Source organism: Drosophila novamexicana, unplaced genomic scaffold (genome assembly GCF_003285875.2).
Source record: "Drosophila novamexicana strain 15010-1031.04,08,12 unplaced genomic scaffold, DnovRS2.1 tig00000072-arrow-arrow-pilon, whole genome shotgun sequence".
Classification (NCBI taxonomy): Eukaryota; Metazoa; Arthropoda; class Insecta; order Diptera; family Drosophilidae; genus Drosophila; species Drosophila novamexicana.
Window position 1 is genome coordinate 618,489 of NW_020824771.1, and position 19,978 is coordinate 638,466.

The following is a 19,978-nucleotide window of genomic DNA, read 5'->3' on the forward strand; positions in this document are numbered from 1 at the left end:
TGTAGTAAAATTGCATAACAGTGGGATACTTTTAATGATATAGAGATATTTCCTATTACACCTTTATTGGTAATTAACAAGAAATTTAAAGTGGAAGAAATCGGCAAAACAGAAAAATCGTGTAGCCCAATGCAATATTATATTCATAAAATTGTTTAAGTTGATGGATAATGTTACTAAAACTTATTCAAAGATTATTTCCAATAAAATATTATTTATTTCTTTTATTCTAAATCAGTTTTTCATTTTCTATAAAAAGAGATTTGTTTCGCTGAGAATTCATTTAAATATGGTCAGTCAGCTTATGTTGCGGTCAGCTGGCGCTCTCAAGCATGTCAGGATGGCCGAGTGGTCTAAGGCGCTGCGTTCAGGTCGCAGTCTACTCTGTAGGCGTGGGTTCGAATCCCACTTCTGACAAAGATTTTTTGAACGATTCAATAATGAAAAAATTTTTGCTAATATTTAAAACATGTCAACAAAATAAATTTATAATAATACAGAAACTAGCTAAGTATTATATTTATTTTATAAAAATATATTTTATTATTTTATATAATCAAATGCTTTAAGCATTGGAAAACCCCCATTAACGACTATAATTTTCGTCTGCGCTCAGTTTAAAAATGCAACAAGATTTTTTGTTGTGCTGGCACCCAACATACAACACACACACGCACTTATACACACACGTTATGTACCCGCATATGTATTGGCATTGTTGCCATTTACAGAACGAAAAAAAAAAAGAAATTGATTTTCATACAACATTTTCGAATGTTTGTTTTTATTTGGCGGCAAAAATTGCAACCCTTAAAAATGGTTCGCCTTTTACACATATGCGAATTTTTGGGGTTTTACATTTTTATTTTGCGGGGTTTATTTTTAATGATGCGAATTCGATGTACGAAATTTTTCATTAATACAAGCCTATGTTTATTTTTTGCATTGTGGTGTGAGACAGAGACAGAGACAGAGACAGAGACAGCGCTGCGTCCAGTGCAATAAAACGCATCAAAGGGTTGGAGCGGGGGCGACCAGACGTTGGTGGGCTGAGTACGGAGCTTGGGGATTGTATTTGTGTAATGGACATGGGCTTTAAGTGCGTTATATACAGAGCGAGTAAATGAATGAACGAGAATCGCCTGGTCAGACGGAATGCTATATACCATATAAGCAGGATTTTATGTGGCATCTCTTTTGGGGCTGCATATGCGGTTTATTTGCAGCTGGTAGAACAAAATTGTTGCGTTGCTTTCATTTAATGTGCCCATCACTGGACATATTTCTTGCACTCCTTTCTGCGATAATTTAATATTATATTCAATTAAATGTTCGTCAGACTCAGGTGCCTACCTAGACATAAGCCCCGTGCCCTTACCTAAACCCATAGCTCACCCACAGCCCTTTCGGACTGAGCAAAAACTGTTGCCAATCAAATGTGCCTCATCGGGTTTTTAAAATTCACATTCCCTCCCATTCGCGTTTGCCGGGAATCTGGACACGGCAATAGCTTATGGGTAATATGGACCCGTAATTGGATTATTGGCAACTGAATAACTCACAGGTGTTTGTTGGAACTCACATCGACAGCACCTTTGTGAGTTGTCAATGAAGATGAATTACAGTTAAATCAATTATGTCAATTCATTTAACTGTAATGTCAGCCTATAAAATCTGACTGATTTAAGACATATGCGAGAGCCTATTTATTTTGAGGAATACATTTACATGAAACAAGACAAAGAGTAAATAAATATCGTCAGTATTACTGAGTACATTTTTAAGAACAGAAATAAGAAGTGAAAGATATTTGAAATTCAAATAAAATAATGTTAAAATAATATATTCGATATTCCCATACCGGGAATTGAACCCGGGCCTCCCGGGTGAGAGCCGGGTATCCTAACCACTAGACAATATGGGAGGGATGATCTAAATCAACTTGAAGCCATTTTCTGTGAAATTGTTTGTACATATCCTTTAAATAATCATTTTTATACATTCCGATTTTTACATAAAATTTTCAAAATAAATTAAAAAAAAATCGATCAATATTTATTTCCCATACCGGGAATTGAACCCGGGCCTCCCGGGTGAGAGCCGGGTATCCTAACCACTAGACAATATGGGAGTACAGATCTGTAGCATCCTAGAACCTTATTTATTACGAATTTCTATATTTTCAGCCAATTTGTAAGAATCGCGATCAACATTTCTTTGAATACATTGTTTTACATAAAAAACCTTGAAAGTCAATAAATATTTTCATAAGTAATTTAGTAAATCATATTTGCAAATCAAATATAACATAACTAAAATAAATAGCATACCCCAGTAGGCCTAGGCCTGCAATAACAATAAGGAAACGATATCATAAAAATGTTCAAAAAGACACAAAAATTTGTGTAGGTAAAACCTTTGGCAAAACTAAAAAAAAAAAAAAAAAAAAAAAATTATGAAGATATCTTGGATTATTCCTACCCCATCGCAAATGATTCTTATTGACGCACTCGAAAACATTAACTCAGCCGGTAAGCGGTTTGAAGATATCGAGATGCGTACGCAAAATATAATGGGACAGTATACTGACCTAACTCGGGAATGGATGAAATACATAATCTACAAAACAATAATCGACATGTTCGACAAAGCAAAAAGGGGAACGTTGCTGACGACAAGAGCCAAGAATGTGAATCCATAACTGAGAAAGGCACGTCATTGTATAAAAAGACTGCAAAGGATCAGGATCATATCAGGAAAAGTTAATTTTTACAAGAACTACTTTTAAACCTTTGCACAACACTTAATAAAAATTCATTTAAATCAAAAAAGCACGATTTCGAGTACTTCCCATACCGGGAATTGAACCCGGGCCTCCCGGGTGAGAGCCGGGTATCCTAACCACTAGACAATATGGGATGGTTATTGCCATTTTCGCAAATATACTTCTTATAAAACATGAGTACATACATATAAGCACCCCAGTCACATATCTGCGCCCTTGTCTATCAGACGAAATATTGCCAAACAACCGAACAAGGTCTGATTGAATTAAATTACCTTAAAATGTAAAGTTCAGTCTCTTTCAATATTGAGTGCAAGCCTACAGATGGTTTGGGTACTCCTCGGCTGCTGATGCAGCATACTGCACGGTATGCGATAAGGTCTGATCCTTATATACACATATGCAAACATGATTTATATACTTTATAGTATTACATACACGCACATATAGTATATGAGCTGGTAAAAACGGATATCCAACAATGGCAACATGAAGTGCATTTTTCGCAAATTTTTGTGTTTATCGATTTTTGTGGATGCACCAACGTGCGAGAGAGACAGAAACAGCAAGCACAATAGCTGCACAAGCTGCAGCAGGGAAAAAGAGCGACAGAGAGAGAGAGAGAGAGCTGGTGCACATACAAGCTGTGGATATAAAAAATGCAAATGCGCCCGAGCAGTCACAGGGGGACAATCAAGAGGCAGCGAGTAAGCAGCGAGAGCCGTCAGCAGAGCTGAATGCAAGGATGCAGCGCCTCCCACTAAAGCCACCCACACACAAACGCACACACACGCTGCCCCACCCTCAGCTCACATTGCCAAAAAATGCAACAGACTTAAAGCGCAGCCAAAAACCCGAGTGCAACCCACAATAGGGGGTTGTCACACGGCAATACACTCGGAAAAATTTGGCTAGACTAAATACTAAAATACGCATTATATTCTCACAGTTTAATAATTTACTTCTGCTAGCAAAGTTTAGCTGGTGTAATTGACAATTGGACACACTATCTGAATACATGAATTACGGGCAAGTGTAGTTCCTTTTATGCATGCATGTGCAGCAGCTTGTATGCATGTACATATGTACATATGTGCCTGCTGCTTACGATAGCATCCTGTATCCCTGTATCCCCGTAAAAGCAGGCAGCTGCCTTTTGATATACCTTTTCATGTCCTCCAACGACAGGCTACACCTAATGAAGTTGAGAGCAGGCTGCTGGTCAGCAGCAGGTGATGCAGTTGGTGTGGGTGATGCGGGTGGTGTGGGTGGTGTGGGTGGTGCGGGTGGTGCGTCAGGTGTGGCACTGGCCATGCAGCATGTTGTCAGCAATTCAACCGCACAGAGGCGATTGCCAATTTTAATGCATGTTGTAGTCAGGAGTCAATTGCAACAACAAAAACAACGCGTGCACAAAGGCTTTTGCATTTTTAAATAAAATTGCCTGATAAAGCTATACATATATATGTGTATATATATACCATTCTCAAATGAATGGCCATTTTGTAAATGAAGTTTGCGGTTTGTTTCGCACAAATCCAACGCAGGGTTGAGCTCAACAAAATAAAACTCCGGAAATGAGAGATTGCAGTGTGCATATGTTCGGCATAACAAGGGTGCTGCGGTCAATGAATAGAAACTCGAAAAGCATTTGAAAACGCAAAGTAACTTCAGATTGTCTAAATCACAAATGCCGCAAGCATATTAATATTGATATATGATTGCAATTTGCAACGATAAAATTGCCAAACTCCCCCCAGACCAGACTCCTCCAAGCCTTCGAAATGAAGTGGACAAGCCCATCGACAGACCGTCTCGTCGTAGCTGTTGCTCAGTCTGTGGAACAGGGTAAGCCATTCATCAGCTAGCTTAAAACTTGGCTGGACTTCTCTACATATAAACATACGTATTTGCTTATATTAAAGCAAATTAGCATTGGTGCAGTCATGAGGCATTGCTTTATGTTGGATTTTGTTTTAAGCTGCTTTTCAATTTAAGCTTTAGACAAGTTAGCCTTTACAAAAAACAATTATACTCAAATTATTTTAAATCCCATATAACCTATTCTTTAAGTCAATGCATATCCGTTAATAAGTAGTTATTAAGTTCTCTTAATTAGTTTTTAGCAGATCTTAAATCATTAAATTGGAGGAAAATATATGAAAATTTATTTAATTACCTAAACACAGAAATCTGGAACGTATTTGATAAAAAAAAAAATAATAATAAAATTGAAAAAAAAAATGAAGATCACTACTTCCCATACCGGGAATTGAACCCGGGCCTCCCGGGTGAGAGCCGGGTATCCTAACCACTAGACAATATGGGATGGTTGAATTAGCCGGCCAAAAAGCTCAACAAAAATCAAGCCAATAAAAAAAGACAATTCTGTATCTTACAATCTACACACCAAATAAACGAACCTCACACAAGGCAAAGCAAATCAAATGCACTGCAATGTCTATAAATAGACACCACATACAATTACGCTGCTTCGCTTTTAGCTCGCAGTCTACGCATTGAATAATTGAAAATAAAAACAAAAGCAACAAAACGTTGCCGCTGGCCACTGAGCGACATCAACAAAAGCTACAAAATAACTGCGGGCTGCAAAAGCTTAACAAAGAGCGTGAGCTGCAGCGAGTGGAAGGGGGGCGAGTCGGATATTTATTTTGTTGCATGCTTGAGCGAAGGATTCTTACTGTACATTGGTATTAACACACATGTGTGTTTGTGTGTAAGAGGATGTATGTTTGCATGTAAATAATATATTGAAATTTAGCCTACGGGCTTGTACGAATAAATATCAAACAATAAAAACGAAGGCGCCCCTCACACAAGCGCTTGCTCTGAATAATAAAGCGAAATGTGCTGGGCAAAGGGGGGTGTGCAGAGCCAAGGGAAGGGATCTGTGTGGTGGTAGGCTTGACTGTGCTGCATAAAGTAAAGTGCCGCACTCGACATATTGAAGCATATTAATTAAAAACATTTTCATTTATTAAAAGAGCAAGAGCCAGGATCCGAGCCAGCGACAGCAGGGATGATGAGGACAGCAAAAAAGATGGCAACAGGCGGACACAAAGTGCCCATGCAACTTGCAACTTGCAACAGGCTTGCATTAAGAAGAGAGAAACCTTTAATTCAGATAAGCCTTACAGAGCTGAAAACTTAAAAATTCTCGCTAGGTATCCAAAGCTTAATGTATTTGACAAGTGAGTAACAAAACTAGAAGGTTAATAACTCGAGAGAAAGGAAGCTTTCTTATATGCCCAACATACATTGAGCAGACAAATTAGTTAAGTATTTTCAGAAAGAGTTTTTGAGCAATTCGTCGGCTCTTAATTTATAACTAAAAACTCAATTACTCTCACGAGAGAGTAAATGCGATAGGGAAAAGTTCTCTTATAAGTCCCAACATCTTTCGAGTAGTTGAGCAAATCTTTGGCTCTTATTCATAACTAGAAACAGAATTACTCTCACGAGAGATTAAATGCGGTAGGGAGTAGGATCTTGAATATGGCGAACACATATTAAGTATTTAAATTAGACAAGTATTCCGAGAAAGAAAGAGCTTTGAAGAGAATCTTCGGCTATGTATTCTTATTACTCAATGCCAAAAGCATATGAATACGAGATACTTCTGCCCGAATACTGTGATTAGAAGCGTTTCCTATAAACATATGCGCAAGAATGATAATACTTGTGCCTCTAAAGCCCAACTATTGCCCATAGCCGTATTAAATATGCCCGGTGTAGAGCTATAATTTGGCCAACAAACAAGACCCAATGATAACTACAAGGCTCAGCTGGCAGACTGTCCGGGCCAGCAGCAGCCGTTAAGCGTCCAATGGCATCGAACCAATGGCTACCGATCTTGTGGTCCGAACCCACGAGCAGGCTCAAACAATTTGTCCCTAGTTAATTTTCATTGAATGCTCGCCGTGCCGCAGCCAGCCGCAGACCAGGTTGCATTTTATCTGGCTGACTGCATCGGCCGGCTCCTAACAAATTACCCAACGCTGGCCATAATCGTAAGGTATGCCAGCGGCTCTGCACTCTGGGGAGCGGGCAGCGGGAAGCGGGGAGCTGGAGTGAGAGAGTGGGCCGTAACAAATATATGTAGTACCATAACATAAATTTAAATGATAATAGCGAAAACATACATTGCCAGATACTTTGTTGCTAATTGCAGTTGAGGACGACTTTTGCTCTAATTGAAATACAACACATACTCAAACCAGGTAGCCAGCTTAACCAATTAATGTTGATCAGCTAGCAGATACCCTGTACTCCATATGAAGCGAACTTGAATAACTGTTGATTGTATTGTGATTTTCAAAATATGCTGATGTTATGCCAAGGTGTTTGTATCTCAAAACCCAGATTTGTAATTCAGATTTGAGATCTTCAAGTTCTCTCTCAAATCGCCAGGCATTCATGCGGATAGGCTATGCAACCCTATGCGCTATATGCAGGGCATAAAACAGATCGGCAGAGAGTTGAATAGTAGGGGGGTCGGGGGTATATAAAGCAGCAGCCAGTGAACTTGTTTCTCTTTTGGCGCTACGCTAACTAGACGCCATTTATCATTCCGAACTGGGAAAACTAGATTTCACGGCTTGCCGGCCTGACCGACTTGAATGCAGTCGGATCGCTCGGATAGTACACTGGGGCCTCACTTAGGTTTTTTTTTTTTGCGAAAATTAATTTTAATTACCAAATGTCGATGTCACCAAAAGCTGAAAGCTTGTCCTGTCATTTCTCAACATAATCAATAACATCTTTGTGGCATTTCCGTTTCTTAATTAGTTGAGAGCTGATTATGGGTCAAATGGGGATAGAATAGATCAAGATTGATTGTCCAAATTCTTCAGAGTGGACATTTAAGCATTCAAGCAGACATTTCGAATAGGAGCAAATTATTTCTTAGCTATGACTTGTGGTTCTTCGGACCCCTTGAGCCTCCTTTGCAGTAGCTTTTGCATAAAATATATGTAAAATAAAAAGGCACTTACCCCTGAACTCGGATCCCCACGGACAATTAGTTTATTGACATCTTTCAGTAATTTTATATAAACACATCACTGAAAAACATATAAAATAGAAAGCGCATTAAAATAGGAGCTGGCAAAAGATAGAGCAATAAAACAATAAAGTGCGAGAAAGAGAGATAAAGAGAGTGAAAGATAGAGAGAGAGAGAGAGAGAGAGAGAGAGAGAGAGAGAGAGAGAGAGAGAGAGAGAGAGAGAGAGAGAGAGCGGAAGAAAGAAAGTGCATAGGGGCAAAGGCCGTAGAGAGAGAGCGAGAAAAAGAAATAGTGCATAAAGAGAAAAGAGAGAGAAACAGAGAGAGAGAGAGATTTTTTTGATTATCAATACAGCTTGTTAATAAAATACTTATAATTCAAGCGTGAATGCCTTTAAACTTTACTTGAATTCATGAGAATCGCAAAGAAGGGTGAGATTTAAAACATGTAAAACATATTGCACACATACATGTATACAAACAAAACATACATGTATACATGTATACGTGCTTCAAAATACGTGCATCATTTAAATATTTGTATAAGTCTCTATCGCTCTCAGAGCATAGTAAACCCACACATTTTAGTCAACCACAAAGCGACTTAGAGCTACGTGTCATCACATAATTCATTTCACAAGCACAAGTCAATGTAACGTTAGTTAACAGAAAGAAAAAAACAATAACGTTAGCACAAATTTTGGCAAACATCCGTAAAATTTAACAATTTTCTAATTTCTAATCGCTGGAATTTCGAGTCCCAAGCATGATTTATATTGACGTATCTGAAAACATGAATCAAACCCTTCAGCGTGTTATCGAGATCGAGATGCGTATGCAACGGATCGTGGAACATTTCCAGAACCTGAATCAGGCAGTGACTGAGCCATTTTTAAATTGTAAGACGAATCGGGATGTTTACAGCAAAGAAGGAATAGAACGCGTGGCACAGCGGTTGCCGTTCCGCAAGGAGAAGGCACGGCTATGGCGAAAGAGGTTGGCCCTGCTTCTTGAGGACGACCAAAACTGGCGTACTAAGTCAGAGCAGACATTGTATCACGATATCCCTACTTCCAGCTGCAATTCGGAGCTCTTTAAAGACAGCTTGATCCTCCCAGCTGGAAGGGAGGTAGTTCAGACCTCCCAGGGAGAATCAAGAGGGAAAAAGAATCATCATATCTGACTACTTTAGATTTGGACCCAATTTTAACGAGAGTGGACAGAGAGTGCTCTTCACATATACTTTTTCTTTAAGATTGGACCCAATTCTGGAGAGCTTAAACTATTCCATATCAAAAACTCGGCGCATATTTGAGTTCCCAAGCTGGCCTTTATGGTAACTGGCGAATGTACTTTCAGGGATAGAATAAGTTTTGAATCATAATAAAATTTGCTGAATACTTGGATGAATTCCAAAGATGAAATGTACCAAATATCTAGACGTTATTTAAAAAAGCTCAGATTAAATATTGAGAGTTCCATGCATCTAGAAGTAGGAATATGTTCGGTACGTTGGGTTTATGGGTAACATGCAGTTGCATATGCGGTCTTTCCACTCGACAACTCATGAACTCCCGACTTCTCGCTGTTCTCAACTGAGCTACTGGCACGCCCCTCTCTAAGCGACGCCACTTGCCCTTGACCGTGGCGCAAAGATGCGACTGCTGCGTTTTGACATTGGGGCAGGGCAGGGTAGGAACGGGCAGGATATGGTTGAAAATACCAAACAGAAATGTGCGCAACAAAACAGAAATGCGAAGAAATAAGAAAAGTACACACAACACACACACACACACACACATACGAAACGAGATGCAAATGACGATGACGACGCCAACTCGTTGACTTTGTCGACGATGACGACCCATATCCACATATTAGAGACCTTGTCGGTTATGCCGGGCTCCCTGCCAAGCAATAAAACGACGTCTCTGTCTGAGCAACGTACGTATGTATGTGTGTGTGTGTGTGTGTGTGTGTGTGTGTGTGTGTGTGTGGGGTGTACTTTTGAGTGTGTATGTGTGTGGGTTGTGCGCGGCTCTCGAAGCTACTTAGCATGCAACAATGTGAACGACTTGCGGCTCACAATTATGAAGCAGTAGTTGCCCATAGACGCACACCGCCGCCGTGTACCCTTTCCCTTGCAGCTCGCCTTGAGAATCACTTGCGCTTTTTTTATGCCAACTCGAAGCGTCGCATTCATCAAAATGAAAACAATACGAACGCAAACTCATACAAAAAAGAATTTCACACACAAAGCGAGTCAGTTGTCCAGAGTACACGACGGTGTAAATACCCTGCAATCAGTAAAGCGCACTTTAAGCTCTTGTGTTTAAAGACCCTTGAATTATTGTTAAACCTTTTCGCTTACTAACAGCACTTTTTCAATTTTTCAACCGATTAAAAAGATACGTGAAAAAATCTAATGAACTACTCTATTTATTCAGAGATAGCTTTTAAATTTGAAAAATAGTTAGCTGATTCCAAACATTTTACACTTATCTCTTAAAGTTCTGTTTAAGCTTGGCTTAATCAACATGAGATATCCAACATTTTTAAAACAAAACAAGAGGTTCTAGTCGGGAGCTCCCGACTAGGGGATACCCTGAACCCTCTTCTTCCAACATCAAATGCATATATATATTCTATTTTAGAAGCTATATGTCAATTTTGGTGACTCTAGCTCTTATTATTTACCAAAATTGCCCAAAAAAGAGGATATCGATATCGATTTTTATCGATTGCTTGGAAACGGAGTAAGTTATCGATTATCGGATATACCCATTTTTAATGGGTTCAGGGTATAAAAACGCAAATCTATTGATGGCTTCTCTAGCCTGTTACATGCAGTTGCATATTTTAATGCTACCTGCTAGCCCTTCCGATTAATGGGTATAAGAAGTCAGTTCGGGTTTTGGCTCTGCTTTTGTGCTGCAGCCAGCTCTTTGTGTGGAGTTGAAAAAACAGTCAGGGAAAAAGGCAAAAGGCAAAACCACAAAGCTAAACACGAACTGAATGCAAAATTCGCAAGCATGCGTCATTAAGCCGCTTGGCGGGGGAGTGGTGGGGCTGGGGTGGGGTGATTGGGAGGGTAGAGGTGGAGCTAAGGCAATACCAGGAGTAACTGCTGCCGTTTCGGGGCACGCTTCGCCGCTCAGTCATTAAGTGAGTCAGTCAGTTGGCAGTTGGTTTCCAGTTGGAGCTTCGAAGTGCTGACTGACCAGTTACCGAGTCGGCGGGCAGGGGTGGAGCAGACGCGGGGAGCAGGGTGTGGGGCTAGTCGGTGGAAGCGTTTACGCCTACGCAGACAACATTTTGAGCATTTTTCCTGTGGAACCTCTGGGCGACTTAGGGGGCGTGAGGGGGAGCTGGTAGGCCTAACGTCTGGGCTCGTTAAAAACAATTCGTAGGTGTCTGATAAGGGGGGGGGGGGGGGGGGGGGGGGCTGCGGAGGCAACAGACTGCCTCTGGTCGTTAAGCAGTAGCTGTAAAGGCGACGCTTAGTCATTAAAATCTAGGTGTGAGTGTGTGTATGTGCGTATGTGTGTGTGTGGTGTGGTGTGGGGGCAGTGCTCTAGCCGAGACTAGGCGGGGCAATAGCAGATAGTAGATGCATGCAATAATGATAGTAGGGAGTTGTTACAGCTTTAATTTAAGTTGTTCCACATTCCAATTTCGGGGCTAGCTTTGGCTCAATTTAGAGGGGAGAAAAGTAGGTGGAAAACTCAAGCAAAACTTTTTATACACAACATAAAGCGATCTGTTTTGGTATTTTCTTTTTTTAGCGATTTAATGAAACTTCCAGACTGATATCATATCAAATATCATGATATGAATACCTAGTTTTGTTCAAATTTTATATAGATTTTTTTATTTTAGTTAAAAATTTTTAGGATGCTTGTCAAATGTATTTAATATTTAATCTTTAAGACAATTTTTTGATTATATAAATTGAGGTCGAACTAAAATTCAAGGTTGTTTTAAAGGATTTATCAATATAAAGAAAAGCTTCTTAATCGGCCTATGAATTGTTTTTATCTTTTGTTCGCTATTTGAATTATTTAAAATTACCATTTTTTTAGCCGCCCTTAATTTAATAGGAATTCCTTTCCCTCAGTTTATTAGGTTTTCCTTGCCCCTCAATTCACGAATACTTAATGAAAGCATTTTTTTTGTTGCTGCTCGTTTGCTGGCAATGCAAAGCACAAGCATAGAGCGAAGTATCCTTGAACGGTATCATTAGTCTTCTTGCTTTGCTGTTTTTGCTGCTGTGCCTTTGTATACCCTGTAACTAGCTAGATGTGTACACAGGTCATGACATATTGAATTGAAATGCTTTCACAAATGTTCTTAAATTAAATCAAAATATACTTGTATGTACATAATTATTAGGCCGCGCTTAACTCTTAATCGACCCTAATTCAAAATAAAGTTTCTTTTGCTACAGGGTAGATCCTCTTCGAGCACTGCTCCCTTAAGCTTCTTACTTGTTTTGTGTGTCATTCGCCGAATACATAGTTTTTTTTGTGCACGATTTTTTCTCTCTTTTGTGCCAAATGGCAGCCGTTGCGCCGCTTACTCCCCCACGGGCAGCGGCAATAGCAGCAGCAGTGAGCACTGCATCAGCAACAACAATAAAAGCTCCACAAACTGCAGTTGGCCGTTGTTACTGTTTTTGTTACTGTTGTTGTTGCTGTTGCTGTTGCTGTTGTTGCTGTCGTGGTCGTTTTTTGTGGATTTCACTTTTTTAGTCATCTCCATTTACTTTATTTGCAATTTTGACTTGAACTTTTTCAGCTCCCACTTTTCGCAGATATGAGGCACGAGAGTGTTGCGAGGGGCTCAATTCATTTGTTGTTTTATTTATTTGTAGTTGTGTGTGTAAGTTTGAGTTTGTGTCTGTCTGTCTGTGTGTGTTTGTGTGCGTGTGTGTGTGTGTGTAATGCAATGACCTCGAACTTCGTTTGCTGTGCATCTTTGAGTTTTTTGCATTCCATTTTTGCATTTGCCCGCTGGGCTATTCATTGGCTTTTGGCTGCGGGTCGCTCGCTGTTTCGCCAAGTTTAGTTGGTCAGTTAAGTGCCGGCGAGTGGAACGTGGTGGGATTTGTGGGCCAAAAGGTTGCGATAAGTTTGCTAAGTAAATCTTTTTTAACTTCGCGCATTGGAAAGCCCAATTGACATGGCTTAAGGTGCGAATTGATGGCGTTTACATACTTAAGTTTTTCTCAAAGCTTTTTGCAAACTTTGCACAAAAGTTTATCTAGACTTGATTGCAAGTGTTGGGAATATGCGTTTACTTTGTGCGTGTGTGCGAAGGAGAGTGCGAGAGAGCACGCACTAAAGTTATCTGCAGAGCAGCTTCTGTATGTGCGCTATAAGAATATTTCGGCTGCACTTTTGGCAGCTGTCCGCAGTATATGAGAGAGTGGGTAAGTGGAAAAGAGAGAGAATTAAATGCGGGCGTTGAAAATATGCAGGCAAATGTTGTTTATGGCAACCTTTGTGCTATGCAAATTTGTAAATAAACTTCTAGCTTATAACTTTAATTAACAGTAGTTGGTTTTGGTACTGACTGTTTCGCAGCACTTCCACTTCGGTCTACCCCACTTTTTATCATTGCCAAAAACTTAATCGCATGCGATACTTTTTAGTCTTCACAAAAATCAATAAAATGCTCCTGCTCACAACTCACACGAAAACACACAGACACAAGCATGGCGCTGCAACTACTACCAATGCAACAAAACACAGACACAGCATAGACACTCAACCCTTTGCACACACACACGCACAAACGCACACAACCATTTACAATGCCAATAAAAACTGCAATACTATTTGGCAGTGTGCGTGTGTCTGTGTTTTTGTATGCATAAAAGAAACTCCATGGACGCAGCAGCCACTGCTCCAACGAGTTGGCGCTCTCTCTCTCTTTCTCTCTCCCTGTCCGTGTCGCTTATTCTCTCTTACGCTGATGCTCACCAATACACGCTTAAACGCCCCCAAGCTGCAGTTATATTTACCATCAATATATGCTCTCAACTCGTTCGCTCGCGTGCAGTCGCTGCGCTCTGCAACTGCGGCGTCGACGCTGCGCCAGTGCCGCTGCCGCTGTTGACGTTCTGGCAACATTTTGCGGTTGCTCTCGAAATCTAAATTTCAAGTTCGTCTCCTGCAATTTATCAGAGAGTTGGCTGCCTTTTGCACTTTTTGGCCAACTTCGTTCGGTTAGCCCTCTTCATAACAGCACTTCAAAACAACCCCGCCCCGCACCGCACACCGCACGCCCTCCCCGACCCGACCCATCCACACAACCCGCTCAACAGTCGGTGAATTTCTGCATCCATCCTGTGGCCCGTTTTATGGGCAAGCGCAGAATTACGAGCAAAACGAGCAGCGCGTCGCAACCTTCCAAACTCACAACTCTCGTTCTGGTTGAAAACGAAACCGGATTTCTTATTGGTTTTTTCTCTCGGTTTTTTTTTTTTTAGAACTTTTGTCTTGTTCATTTTTGTTCTTTTTTTACATTTGACTGAGTTTTTGGAATGCAGTTTTATTGTATTTCACCTTATTTTGGTGTATTTTGTTCTTGCTGCAATTTGGTTTTAATTTTTATTTTTATTTATTTTGTTACCTGATTCACCGTTTCCGTGTAGTATTTTGCATACTTGCGTAGTAGACGAGTTTTTTATTTTGCCTTTTACTGGAAGCTGGCCAAAAAAAAAATAAACGAAAATCAAAATAACTTTGTTTTGGTTTTGAAATGAAACTGGTTTTCCTGGCCATCGAGCCAGGAATTTCTTGAATGACTTGGGAGCTGAATGCGAGCTATTTTGATTATCTAATGGTTACATTTTAGGAACACAGCCTTTCTGGACACTTGGCGTACTTGCCTCAAGAAATGATATGAATGAAAGCGTAAGATAAACATGAATGGAACCCGCCCTCTGCTAAACTCTTTGAACCTTAGTAGAAGCCCCGCAGGAGCTTACCTTGCGTGTGTCCATTGGTCCTTTATAATAGTTAAACTCCTTTGGCAGTCATTAAAAGTGTTTGCTTTGAGGGGAACGTCTCTCTCAAGGATTTGCACATTTGAGTATGTTCCGGAAAAGAATAAAACAATTGGAGCAGCCAGGCAGTTGGATACTAGGAACAAGGAGTTGTCGGGGAATTAATTAAAAGTTAGGTCCATAAGGGATTTTCAAAAACTTAATCAGGTTCACATCTAAGAACCTTTTACTTTTTCCGCTCCATGAAGAACATCTGAGAAGGAATTAAATCCTTCCATATATTAGAAAGTATCAAACATGAGACAAGGAGAACTAGCTATCCGTATATTCAATCTAAAAGCATCGAATAAGGTCACATCTGCTCTTTTCCGGAAAAGGTTACCAATTGGAAGAACTAGGCAACAGAGCTATTCGTATATTCCTTAATTACAAAACGGACAACTGAATCAAGTTCTTCCATCTAGAAGAAAGTATCGATGAGATAATAAAATAGGCTCAAAAGCAGAATACTTCATTAGGTGCACATCCAAGAACCTCTTACTATATTCTGTAGTTCCTTCATGGAGCTTTGTAAAGTGGTTAACTGAAATTGAAGAAGCTGTAAGTTGGGTACTTTGAGAATTTTGTCCATCTTTTTACTCTTTCTGGAGCTCAACCCAAGCAAAACGTATTTGTCTTATTTTTTTTATTTGCCCACCACGAAAATGCTTTTAAACATTGTGACAATACTACTGCCTCGGTTCTTCGTCTGAGCGGATCTCCATTATGCGATTCGCTTCCACGCTGTAAAGTTGAAATTCGACGTAAGGTTTCCGTACATTGAGGGTCACCACAATGCAGTAGAGAAGCATCAGCAGCTGCTTGGCACGCAGGACATAGGAGGCGCCCATGTTGTCGGGAAAAAGTGGACGATCCCACTCGGTGCAGTCGTAGAGAAAATAGCCACCGTCCCGGCTTGAGGAATACCCGAATGCTATATATCGATGCTGGCATACAAGTATGCCCCATTGGGAGCGGGTGAAGAAGTAATTGAGCGCCTCGTAGAGACCCATAATATTGCTGGCGGGGGAACTGTAGAGCTGGCCAAAGGCCACCAACTGCAGCTGGACCATGAAGCCTATGTCCTGGAAGTCGCACTCCAGTGCCAAATCGTTCAAGCCGATCGACTTTTTGTTGCTGCGGCTATTGAGGAGGCTCTTGCGATAGTATTTGTCCCCGTTGATGACAATGGCGTCCAGAAACTTGGACGTCCACTCGCCCAGGCTGCGGAACACGCTGGCCGCACAGCAGGCAACCACACAGCAGGCCAGCGTCTGGTGGCCTCTCGTCTGGCCGTCAAACCAGGTGGAGCGCGGATGCAGTCCACCCCAGAGCGACCAGAGGCGCTCATTGACCTCGACGTCGAACTGGAACCACTTGCTGTTACTCTGGAGCCGTCCCGCACCCTCCAGCTTGCGAGAAAGTCGCCTGCTCCAGATCGGCAGACTCTGCTGTGCCATCAGCCACGTCATGGACTCACAACGACCCGTCGAGGCTTTTCCGAACTCCAACTCCCTTATGATAGCGGCGATACTCATGTGTGCCCAGCCTTTGTGGGGCAGCATGTTTTGGCAGATGGGCGCGCAGTGGCTTGAACTTGGGGCGATCTGCTCCACACCAGCGCGTGGAATTCGTGTTTGAATACAAATCGCCAGTCAGGATTTCACGTACAAAATTTTTGCTGCAAGGCAACATATCGAAGCAACTGCTTGTTGCAAGTATCTGCTACGGTTAGCACGAGCCGATACTGGCTCCAGGACAAGAACAAAAAAACACGAAAGAAAAAACAGTAGACAAACAAATTTGGAGGTATTCTACGACGGGCAAACAAAAATCGACTAACAAATCAGGCATATAACGTATCGTAGTTTGGTTACGCAGCCAACTTTGTTCAAAACGAACTATTTTAATTTCAACTTTTTGTATAACGTGTGTATATTCAGAACTACTCTAGTTTAACTTCAATTGCGCTCAAAATGAATATTGATTAACAATATCGATTAACAATTTCGATACATACATGTATCGGAATATTCGATATCGATACACGGATTTTTCTTATAAATATGCTAATTAAAATGTCGATAGTTATATATCGATAATAATGGTTTCTGGAGAACATCGATAAGCTGATGTATCGATGCTTTCTTAACTATCAGAAATAACTTTGGTATTAATAGGCCGATCTTTACGAAATTTTCAAGAATTATAGATCGCATGCCAAAGTGTGTGTATACCAAGGGCCAAGAAAATTCATTGAAAAGTAAATTATCAAGTTTTAGGCGGAGGGGTGAGGTATTCGGTGTTACTATACGAGAAACCTTGCACTAAAATTTGTGTTTCCTTCTACTACAAGTTCCGAGATATGCCGACATGTGAAAATAAATAATAAAAATATATATAATATATAAAAGCAACGATCTACGGCTCCATAGCTCTTAAAGAGACGAACATACAAACGAACATAACATCGTCGATTGAGTATATATACCTTAGATGTGCACTTTTACGCAGTTCTAATTAGTACTCCGGATATAGGAAGTATAGCATCACATGGAAGATCAATGTGCCAGTTTCTTTAAACCCATTAACCTGGCTTCTCTAACTGGACAGCATTGACATAAGACAGACAATACCTATTTAGGAGAGGATTCCCAGGCCAGTCCCAAAACAAGAGAAGAATTGCCGCTTAATATTGTACATTTGGATATTTATTTCTTGACGTTTGCCGGGTAATAGTTGAAGACATACACAGAATTTGAGTTGCCCACAGCTTATGACTTTACCACTGAACATAATTACGTATGCAAAGTGCCATAACAAGGTCCATAATCAGGGTAATTGCATTCGGAATGGCGCTCATAAGTGTAATTGGTAAGTTGAGAAAGCAGAAAAAAAAATAAGCTACCCAGAGTACGTTCCGATGCTTGAAGGGAACCCATCATTTTACAAACAAGCCCTATTTATTTTCCGTGTGACCCTGAAGTAGTCGAGTTTTGGATGTGTGAATTTCCGTTTCGATCCGCGTGAGTCTCTGTCCGATCCTTTCGCGCATTGACTGCAGCGCCATCATATCCTCATAGGACTTCTCCCTATTGGCGAGCGTATCATTATACTTTATATTGAAGCTGTCCACTTTTGTATCCAACTTGGTGATTTTCTTTTCGATGCCCTCAATACTATGGGTAAGTTTTTCGGATCGCAGGATGAGCTCATTTAATGGCTCCATCATTTTCTCGATGTCGGCCTCGACTTGCGTAAGACCCTGACAGACATCCACGTTCTTGTGTTCCGTCTGGTTATCCAGATTACCCTGTACACCGTTATCGTCTTTGGTGAACATTGGGTAGTCGAGGCTCATGTAGTATTGATGGACCTTTTCGATACAAGAGTTGAACTTCTCCCATTCCTTCATGCCGGGATGGCTGTCGATGCGCAGAGTGAACTCTTTTATGAACTTGTTCATGGCAGCTATTTCATCGGGGATCTCTTTTTGGGGCTTCAGTTTTTTGAGAATGTACTCCTCCAATTCATTTTCCATATACATTTCCTCTGCAAGGGATGTCTTGATATCGCTGCTCAACAACCTTATGAATTCCTCATCTGTACTTATTTCTATGGTCTTCACCTCCTTTGCTTCTTCTTCGGTAAAATAATCGACTTGCCGCTCGGCATCAGAACTAGACTCTTGCATTATGCCCTTCTGCAAATATTCTATTATTTTCAGCGTTAACTAGACCTACTGAAACCCGCACAGACCTCTATTAGTATACCCTTCACATGGGCATAGCTGGAATCCAAGCTCAGTATATCAACCAATTCGTCACGCGCCTGTTCAACCGTTTCCTTCCCGCAGTCACCAATTAGCTCCGCACTACGATCTTCCGAATGGGAATATTCTGCGATTCCTTGCTGCAAGTTACGTTCGGAACAGCTTAAATATGCATATTCGAAGTTACGTGCTTATACCTCTATTAGTATGCCCCTATGTTGCACTCCCGTGGCCCCGGAGCTCTGCTCAATACACAGCTCGTCTCTGCTCTGTCTGACGAATTCTTCGCCCTTGCCCAAAGGCAGCTGCGTAGGTGGGTTCAAATTGTTGGTGGTGCTCCTTAAACGGCCAAGATCGCTGTTCTTGCTCGCAATTGCATTGTCCGGGCTTTCGGATTGTTGTTCAATGCTGTTATTTATAAAGGTGGGCATTTCTTTTTCCATGATATCAAAATTTGGAGAATTAATTTTAAGGTTTGTTTTTTCAGAGAATCCAATTCAAACTGCGCCTGCTGCACGAGTTTAAATGAATAGCACAAACTTTGATTGACGTAAAACGCGGAGAATTCTGTTAGCAATGTCAGAGCAATTGTGATGGAGAGTTTTGTATCCAAATATATCGAAATATCGATCTTCGCTCTTTGTCAATGCTATTTTAAACGATTTTAAGTAGATACCCAACAACTGTAGATACCCATGGAACTCCCAAACCATATCAAGGAGAGCCTGTTAGCTGTTCAAATCGGCAAACAGAAGCTTTAAAAAATCGAACCTATGCATACGGTACAAACGACTAGTTCCCATTTATACCCATTATCTGCAAAAACTCTAGACTTAAATTCACATCAAGGATCGGGGATCAGGTAGTAAAAAAAAGGATTTCGAAATTAATATTCCTAAGCAAACTCAATTTATACATAGCAACCATTCCCATATATATCGAAGCATCGATTTTTGCTTGGCAATTTGTTTATCGATAAAACAAATCGATGTTCATCTCGGACTGACATCACTAACGTAATAGCAGCAGTGTTGCAAAAGAGAGGAAGTACTCAGTACGAAATAAATTTGTATACATCTGGTATTAGTAACAAATCAAAGAGATTCCCAATAGCCATGTGCTACTGGGACTTGAGATGCCGTAGCCAATAGAGAGAGGCTCCGAAGAATATCTTTGATAGAGAGCGAAGAATGTCAGCGTTTATTGTTGGTTTTTCTGCAGCATGATTTCTAATTTGAGGGTATATCCACATTGTCAGCTGTGCGTAAAGAAGTCTACAAGAGAACGAGTGCGAGTAAATGAAGTTCGCGTTGCTGCCACGCATTAGAGTAACCAATAATTTAAG

At 40.7% G+C, this 19,978-nt stretch overlaps 3 protein-coding genes and 5 non-coding genes across 9 annotated transcripts; 2 read left to right on the forward strand and 6 right to left on the reverse strand.

Moving 5' to 3' along the window:
- Positions 1 to 334: 334 nt before the first annotated feature.
- Trnal-cag lies at positions 335 to 417 on the forward strand. The gene has a single exon. It is a non-coding gene; the product is annotated as a tRNA-Leu (tRNA).
- A 1,435-nt stretch (positions 418 to 1,852) lies between these two features.
- On the reverse strand, positions 1,853 to 1,924 carry Trnae-cuc. Its single transcript has one exon. It is a non-coding gene; the product is annotated as a tRNA-Glu (tRNA).
- Positions 1,925 to 2,059: 135 nt separating this feature from the next.
- Trnae-cuc lies at positions 2,060 to 2,131 on the reverse strand. Its single transcript has one exon. It is a non-coding gene; the product is annotated as a tRNA-Glu (tRNA).
- A 716-nt stretch (positions 2,132 to 2,847) lies between these two features.
- Trnae-cuc lies at positions 2,848 to 2,919 on the reverse strand. The gene has a single exon. It is a non-coding gene; the product is annotated as a tRNA-Glu (tRNA).
- Positions 2,920 to 5,042: 2,123 nt separating this feature from the next.
- Positions 5,043 to 5,114, reverse strand: Trnae-cuc. Its single transcript has one exon. It is a non-coding gene; the product is annotated as a tRNA-Glu (tRNA).
- Positions 5,115 to 8,445: 3,331 nt separating this feature from the next.
- On the forward strand, positions 8,446 to 9,238 carry LOC115771415. The gene is made up of 2 exons (XM_030717115.1): positions 8,446 to 8,806; positions 8,888 to 9,238. The coding sequence occupies exons 1-2, from the start codon at positions 8,577 to 8,579 to the stop codon at positions 8,991 to 8,993; spliced, it is 336 nt and encodes a 111-aa protein (XP_030572975.1). The 5' UTR covers positions 8,446 to 8,576; the 3' UTR covers positions 8,994 to 9,238.
- A 6,254-nt stretch (positions 9,239 to 15,492) lies between these two features.
- Positions 15,493 to 16,696, reverse strand: LOC115771414. The gene has a single exon (XM_030717114.1). It carries the CDS (start codon positions 16,424 to 16,426, stop codon positions 15,551 to 15,553), a length of 876 nt encoding a protein of 291 aa, XP_030572974.1. The 5' UTR covers positions 16,427 to 16,696; the 3' UTR covers positions 15,493 to 15,550.
- An 862-nt stretch (positions 16,697 to 17,558) lies between these two features.
- Positions 17,559 to 19,140, reverse strand: LOC115771413. Of its 2 annotated transcripts, XM_030717112.1 has the most exons (3): positions 18,831 to 19,139; positions 18,621 to 18,773; positions 17,560 to 18,564 (listed from the first exon to the last, which is right to left on the reverse strand). In XM_030717112.1, exons 1-3 carry the CDS (start codon positions 19,074 to 19,076, stop codon positions 17,821 to 17,823), a joined length of 1,143 nt encoding a protein of 380 aa, XP_030572972.1. In that variant the 5' UTR covers positions 19,077 to 19,139; the 3' UTR covers positions 17,560 to 17,820. The 2 variants fall into 2 exon arrangements, with proteins under 2 accessions (XP_030572973.1, XP_030572972.1); XM_030717113.1 differs by lacking the exon at positions 18,621 to 18,773 and having other exon boundaries at positions 17,559 to 18,564; positions 18,831 to 19,140.
- Positions 19,141 to 19,978: the final 838 nt, after the last annotated feature.